Source organism: Macaca nemestrina, chromosome 5 (genome assembly GCF_043159975.1).
Source record: "Macaca nemestrina isolate mMacNem1 chromosome 5, mMacNem.hap1, whole genome shotgun sequence".
Taxonomy (NCBI): domain Eukaryota; kingdom Metazoa; phylum Chordata; class Mammalia; order Primates; family Cercopithecidae; genus Macaca; species Macaca nemestrina.
The window spans coordinates 152052644-152059849 of NC_092129.1; the positions used below are offsets into that span (position 1 = coordinate 152052644).

The following is a 7206-nucleotide window of genomic DNA, read 5'->3' on the forward strand; positions in this document are numbered from 1 at the left end:
ACTGCTGAGGACTGTGGGGAGAACAGACATGGGCAGGAGGTGAGGGACAGTGTTAGTGCCACAATTCAGGAGTGAAAGGGTAGCGGGGACTTAGGGGAAGGGGGGATGTGAGGGATGAGAGGGGCAGAGAGAAGGGCTGGAGAAGCAGGAGGTGAGGAAAAGGAGCAGAGGAAAGAATTCTAAAGCAGTGGAAGAGCCTAGCAGCGGGTCCTTTGCATTCGGTATTCAACACATTTTGTTGGACTGCCTAAAAACTAATTGGCTCCTTATGATTAAAAAAAAAAAAACAGTTACAAAAATGCCAAGTGTCCAGATAAATTATGCACGCTGCTTAGATGTGCAGAGTTCAGGAAAACAGGCAGTGCTTGAGTGTCCCTGAAGAGCATTGGGACTGCATGGAGCACTCACAACTTTGAGGTGATGACTACAGCTCCCGGTTGCAACAGACAATAACAAACCCTGCTTCTTAATATTCAGGAGACGTTCTGGACACACACAGGGAAACTCGGGCTAAGGAATGAAGGTAATTTTAAATGCAACAACCCAGAGCCACAGATCCATAGTCTGGGAAAGTAAAACTTAAGAGCTTTGTAATGCTGTTTTGACACAGGTCTTTTACAAATTGGAATTCTAATCATTCAGGGATTACCAATATTGTGCTACCTACTGTATTAATAAACAAAAAGGAAACTTCGACTCTATGAGAATCTCTACGTGGTGCTTTCAGACAAAACTTCACCAGGTTTAGAGAGAAAACCCCTGTCTCTACACCTCCATTCCCAGGGCGAGCTCACTCTCTGGCATGAAGTTCCCCGTGGTGAGTTTCCCTGTACAAAGGTCCAAGGGGAGAGGTAGGAGTGGGAGGCAGGGAGTCCAGTTCAGGGTCGGGGATTCCAGGACGAGTAGGGAAGGGGAACGATCTGGGCGCAGCCTGGGGGGTCTCTCCCTGGTTTCCACAGACAGATCCTTGTCCAGGACTCAGGCAGACAGTGTGACAAAGAGGCTTGGTGTAGGAGAAAAGGGATCAGGACGAAGTCGCAGGTCCCGGGCGTGGCTCTCAGGGTCTCAGGCTCCGAGAGCCTTGTCTGCATTGGGGAGGCGCAGAGTTGGGGATTCCCCACTCCCCTAGTTTCACTTCTTCTCCCAACGTGTCGGGTCCTTCCTCCAGGATACTCGTGACGCGTCCCCAGTTCCCACTCTCATTGGGTGTCGGATGTCTAGAGAAGCCAATCAGCGTCGCCGCGGTCTCAGGTCTAAAGTCCCCACGCGCCCATCCGGGCTCAGAGTCTCCTCAGACGCCAAGATGTGGGTCATGGCGCCCCGAACCCTCCTTCTGCTGCTCTCGGGGGCCCTGGCCCTGACCGAGACTTGGGCCGGTGAGTGCGGGGTCGGGAGGGAAACGGCCTCTGCGGGGAGGAGCGAGGGGACCGCAGGCGGGGGCGCAGGACCCGGGGAGCCGCGCGGGGAGGAGGGTCGGGCGGGTCTCATCCTCTCCTCGCCCCCAGGCTCGCACTCCTTGAGGTATTTCGGCACCGCCGTGTCCCGGCCCGGCCGCGGGGAGCCCCGCTTCATCTACGTGGGCTACGTGGACGACACGCAGTTCGTGCGGTTCGACAGCGACGCCGCGAGTCCGAGGACGGAGCCGCGGGCGCCGTGGGTGGAGCAGGAGGGGCCGGAGTATTGGGAAGAGGAGACACGGAGAGCCAAGGCCCGCGCACAGACTGACCGAGCGGACCTGCGGACCCTGCGCGGCTACTACAACCAGAGCGAGGCCGGTGAGTGACCCCGGCCCGGGGCGCAGGTCACGACCCCTCCCCATCCCCCACGGACGGCCCGGGTCTCCCCGAGTCTCCGGGTCCGAGATCCTGCCCGAGGCCACAGGACCCGCCCAGACCCTCGACCGGGGAGAGCCCCAGGCGCCTTTACCTGGCTTCATTTTCACTTGAGGCCAAAATCCCTGCTGGTTGGTCGGGGCGGGGCTCGGGGGACTGTACTGACCGCGGGGGCGGGGCCAGGGTCTCACACCATCCAGTGGATGGCTGGCTGCGACCTGGGACCCAACGGGCGCCTCCTCCGCGGGTATCACCAGTCCGCCTACGACGGCAAGGATTACATCGCCCTGAACGGGGACCTGCGCTCCTGGATCGCCGCGGACATGGCGGCTCAGAACACCCAGCGCAAGTGGGAGGCGACCCGTTATGCGGAGCGATTCAGAGCCTACCTGGAGGGGCCGTGCTTGGAGTGGCTCCGCAGATACTTGGAGAACGGGAAGGAGACGCTGCAGCACGCGGGTACCAGGGGCAGTGGGGAGCCTTCCCCATCACCTCTAGATCGCCCGGGATGGCCTCCCATGAGGGGAGGAAAATGGGATCAGCGCTAGAATGTCCCCTCCCTTGAATGGAGAATGGCGTGAGTTTCCCTGATTTCCTCTGAGGGCCCCTCTGCTCTCTAGGACAATTAAGGGATGACGTCTCTGAGGACATGGAGGGGAAGACAGTCCCTAAATACTGATCAGGGGTCCCCTTTGACCCTTGCAGCAGCCTTGGGCACCGTGAATTTTTCTCTCAGGCTTTGTTCTCTGCCTCACACTCAATATGTTTGAAGGTCTGATTCCAGCTTTTCTGAGTCCCTCGGCCTCCACTCAGGTCAGGACCAGAAGTCCCTGTTCCTCCCTCAGAGACTAGAACTCTCCAAGGAATAGGAGATTATCCCAGATGCCTGTGTCCAGGCTGGTGTCTGGCTTCTGTGCTCCCTTCCCCACCCCAGGTGTCCTGTTCATTCTCAGGGTAGTCACATGGGTGCTGCTGGGGTGTCCCATGAGAGATGGAAAGCGCCTGAATTTTCTGACTCTTTCCATCAGATCCCCCAAAGACACACGTGACCCACCACCCCGTCTCTGACCATGAGGCCACCCTGAGGTGCTGGGCCCTGGGCTTCTACCCTGCGGAGATCACACTGACCTGGCAGCGGGATGGGGAGGACCAAACTCAGGACATAGAGTTTGTGGAGACCAGGCCAGCAGGAGATGGAACCTTCCAGAAGTGGGGAGCTGTGGTGGTGCCTTCTGGAGAAGAACAGAGATACACGTGCCATGTGCAGCACGAGGGGCTGCCGGAGCCCCTCACCCTGAGATGGGGTAAGGAGGGGGATGAGGGGTCATGTCTCTTCTCAGGGAAAGCAGGAGCCCTTCTGGAGCCCTTCAGCAGGGTCAGGGCCCCTCATCTTCCCCTCTTTTCCCAGAGCCATCTTCCCAGTCCACCATCCCCATCGTGGGCATCGTTGCTGGCCTGGCTGTCCTAGCAGTTGTAGTTACCGGAGCTGTGGTCGCTGCTGTGATGTGGAGGAGGAAGAGCTCAGGTAGGGAAGGGGTGAGGGGTGGGGTCTGGGTTTTCTTGTCCCACTGGGGGTTTCAAGCCCCAGGTGGAAGTGTTCCCTGCCTCATTCCTGGGAAGCAGCATCCACACAGGAGCTAACCCAGCCTGGGACCCTGTGTGCCAGCACTTACTCTTTTGTGTAGCAATGTGACAATGAAGGACAGATGTATCACCTTGATGATTATGGTATTGGGTCCTGATTCCGGCATTCACGAGTCAGGGGAAGGTCCCTGCTAAGGACAGACCTCGGGAGGGCAGTTGGTCCAGGCCACACAGCTGCTTTCCTCCTGTTTCCTGATCCTGCCCTGGGTCTGTAGTCATAGTTCTGGAAATTTCTCTTGGGTCCAAGACTAGGAGGTTCCTCTAAGATCTTATGGCCCTGCTTCCTCCCAGCCTCCTCACAGGACATTTTATTCCCACAGGTGGAAAAGGAGGGAGCTACTCTCAGGCTGTGTGTAAGTGGTGGGGGTGGGAGTGTGGAGGAGCTCAGCAACCCTGTACTTCCTCTTGTCCCATGTCTCCTGCGGGCTCTGACCATGTCCTGTTTTTGTTCTACCCCAGCCAGCGACAGTGCCCAGGGCTCTGATGTGTCTCTCACGGCTTGAAAAGGTGAGATTCTTGGGGTCTAGAGTGGGGGGCGGGGGGGCAGAGGGGAAAGGCCTGGGTAATGGAGATTCTTTGATTGTAACGTTTCGAGTGTGTGGTGGGCTGTTAAGAGTGTCATCACTTACCATGACTGACTTGAATTTTTTGTTCATGACTTGTTTTCTGTAACCTGAGACAACTGTCTTGTGTGGAACTGAGAAGCAGGATTTCTTCACGCCTCCCTTTTGAAGACACTCTGGCATCTCTTTCTGCAAAGGCATCTGAATGTGTCTGCGTCCCTGTTAGCATAATGTGAGGAGGTGGAGAGACAGCCCATCCCTGTGTCCACCGTGATCCCTTTTCCCACGCTGACCAGTGTTTCCTCCCCACTCATCTTTCCTGTTCCAGAGAGGTGGGGCTGGATGTCTCCATCTCAGTCTCAACTTTATGTGCACTGAGCTGCAACTTCTTACTTCCCTACTGAAAATAAGAATCTAATATAAATTTGTTTTCTCAAATATCTGCTATGAGAGGTTGATGGACTAATTAAATAAGTCAATTCCTAGAATTTGAGAGAGCAAATAAAGACCTGAGAACCTTCCAGAATCCACATGTTTGGTGTGCTGAGTCTGTTACGGGTGGGGGTGGAGAAGGCTGTGAGAAGCCGAGTGTGGACTAGGCCTGTGCCTAGTTGCTGTTCAGTTCTTCATGGGCTTTATGTGGTCACTCCTCAGCTGGGTCACCACTGCCCCATCGTCCTTGTCCCTTCAGTGGAAACTTGTCCAGCAGGAGCTGTGACCACAGAGGCTCAGACATCGCCCAAGGCAGCCCCTGCACACGGGGTCTCTGTGTATTCTGAGACAAATTTTCAGAGCCATTCACCTCCTGCCCTGCTTCTAGAGCTTCTGTTCTGCTCTGCTCTCCTGCCCTCTCTCCCTGCCCTGGTTCTAGCGATCTTGGTGCTGAATCCAACCTCAACTCATGAATCTATAAAGCAGAATCTAATTTAGACTTACATTTGTCTGTGAAACTGGACCTATCTTCAAGGACTGTTCTTTCCTGAAGAGAGAACCTGGTTGTGAGCTGCAGTGTGCGGGGGTGGGGGGTGCGGGGGGCGTTGCTGTAGAAAGAGGGATCAGGCAGGGAGGGCACACAAGCAACACTGCTGAGAAAAACATAGGCGGCCTCTATCTCAGTGTGAGGGGACCTTGTGCTGTACCTGTCACAAAACAGCATTTGGCCTAAGGCTATGTTAATAAAGATGCTGCCTTTAGAATAGGGAGGTGCTCTACAGTGATCATTCATTCAACTAACCTTTGTCATTGACCAGACATAGGACAGAATGGTTCTGCATCTGGGAACACCACTGAAGTAAAATCAGAAAAATCTCTGGCCTTTTGTAGCATATGTTCCAGTGGAAAGAGGCAGACGTTAGATATGCTATAACCAGAGTAAGGAAGGAAAGTACTAGAAGGTGGTAAGTGCTGTGAGGCAGGTAATCCAGGATGTGGGCAGTGGGGACAGGGAACGTGGCTGTTGTGCTGGGTAGTCAGTGTGTGCCTTGTTGCAAAGGTGACTTCTGAGGAAAGATTTGAGGGACGTGAGGATGTCTGGGAAAGTTCTTTCCAGGCAGAGGAACGTCCAGTCCAAATGCACTATGGCAGGAAGGTGTCTGTGTTCCCAGAAGAGCGAGGAGGCCAGGAGGGCTGGACAGAGAGAAATTGTGGTGAGGTCAGAGGTGCGGCCAGAGCAGGTGGGCTTGAGGGGAATGGGGTTGGATCTGACCTTAGCTCTGAGTGGGATGAAGAGTTAGAGGACAGTTTTGAGCAGAAGAGGGCCATGATATAACTTCTCTTTTAAAAGGATCTCTGACCGCTGTGCTGAGAACAGAATTGAGAGCTGAGGGACAAGGGAGGCAGAAGGGAAAACAGTAGGAAGCGAGTGCAGTATTCCAGGCTGGAAATGTCAGTTACCTTGACTGGGGTGTGAGCAGGGGAAATAGTGGGACGTGAGGGGATTCTGGATGCATTTGAAGATGAACTCACAGCATTTGTCAATGAATTGTATCTGTGGTGTGAGAAAGACGAATCAAGGACACCCATAGTTGTAAAATGAGTGAGTAGAAGGAAGGGTGGAGCTGCTGTCAGTGGAGATGGGGAGACTCTGGCAGGAGCATACTGAGGAGGAGGCATCACAGGCACTCAGTAGAGGAGATGTCTACTAGGAATGCAGGTGGGGGAGCTGGGGTGGAATTTGGACAGACAACTCCAGACTTTAGAGGAAAGGAGAAATAGACTGGGCAGAAGAAATAGATTTAGGAGGTCACACCATATAAACGATACTTAAAACCTCAAGCATGGATGAGGGCACCAAGGGAGTGATTGACTGTGGAAAAGAATGAGGGCAAGGACTGAACCCTGGACCTCCAGTTGTAAGGGATGTGATCAGACCACATCCAGAGCAGACTGCACAGTTCTGACCCCGTATCTAGAGGACACTTAGACAAGGAACTCCCGAGTGCACAGGGATCACCCAGACGTGGTGCTGAGATCCAGGAAGTCTGGAGTCGAGCAAGAGATTCTGTATTTATAACAAGGCTGGAGCTCATGTTGCTGGTCTCCAGATCACACTTGGAGTAGCAAGAACACCAGGATGCCACATGTCTGAGCATCAGCCTCACCTCTAGGGCGTGTTATATAAACGAATCCTTGGTCTTGTGCATAAAACTCTGAGACAAGGGTTCTGGGGAGTGGCCTGAGTATTTTCTAAGCCCCGCCAGCAATCCTGTTGCTCAGCCAGATCAGGAACCACTGAGATCAGAGATCAGAGAGTGCCCAGGGTGGGTGGGTGGGGTGGGTTTTCAAACTCTGTTTAAAAGAGGATTTTTCTCACAGAACGAAAAGGGAGGATGTGTGTCATCAGTTATGAGATGTGACATTCCCTGTTGATCTCTCCACAGTGGGGTGGAGGCCAGGTAGAGAATTCAGGATGTGGCTCTTGCACAAGGAACATCTGTGAATGCTGCTCTCTGACACCTGCCTACAGACTCATTTCCCACTCATTTCTTGGAGCAAACTATGGAAAACAAATTTCTGTAATGTACACATAAAGTCGTATATCTGGTATTGGGGGCTAGTTTTATTGTGGGGAAGGCCACAGAAGCAGGCTTGAAACTACACATCCAGGAACAGAATCCACAGCCCACCCTGGATCAGGTCCCTCCTAGGAACAACTGCCCCTGCTGCTG

The 7206-nt window shown here is 53.9% G+C and overlaps 1 protein-coding gene across 6 annotated transcripts; it reads left to right on the forward strand.

The window, feature by feature from the left end:
- Positions 1–397: 397 nt before the first annotated feature.
- Positions 398–6970, forward strand: LOC105466487 (class I histocompatibility antigen, Gogo-B*0103 alpha chain). 6 transcript variants are annotated; one of them, XM_071097326.1, is made up of 9 exons: positions 456–817; positions 1169–1376; positions 1506–1775; positions 2016–2291; positions 2861–3136; positions 3241–3357; positions 3797–3829; positions 3936–3983; positions 4155–4565. In XM_071097326.1, the coding sequence occupies exons 1-8, from the start codon at positions 803–805 to the stop codon at positions 3977–3979; spliced, it is 1239 nt and encodes a 412-aa protein (XP_070953427.1). In that variant the 5' UTR covers positions 456–802; the 3' UTR covers positions 3980–3983; positions 4155–4565. The 6 variants fall into 6 exon arrangements, with proteins under 6 accessions (XP_070953425.1, XP_070953424.1, XP_070953423.1 ...); XM_071097325.1 differs by having other exon boundaries at positions 457–817; positions 4149–4565; XM_071097324.1 differs by lacking the exon at positions 4155–4565 and adding an exon at positions 6919–6970 and having other exon boundaries at positions 398–817; positions 3797–3983.
- The last annotated feature ends 236 nt before the right edge of the window (positions 6971–7206 follow it).

Excerpts from the sequence above, each read along its gene's own strand:
- LOC105466487 (XM_071097321.1), top strand. Across the intron at positions 2,292-2,860 it reads GGAGACGCTGCAGCACGCGG|ATCCCCCAAAGACACACGTG; the intron begins GTACCAGGGGCA and ends TCTTTCCATCAG. Across the intron at positions 3,358-3,796 it reads GTGGAGGAGGAAGAGCTCAG|GTGGAAAAGGAGGGAGCTAC; the intron begins GTAGGGAAGGGG and ends TTATTCCCACAG.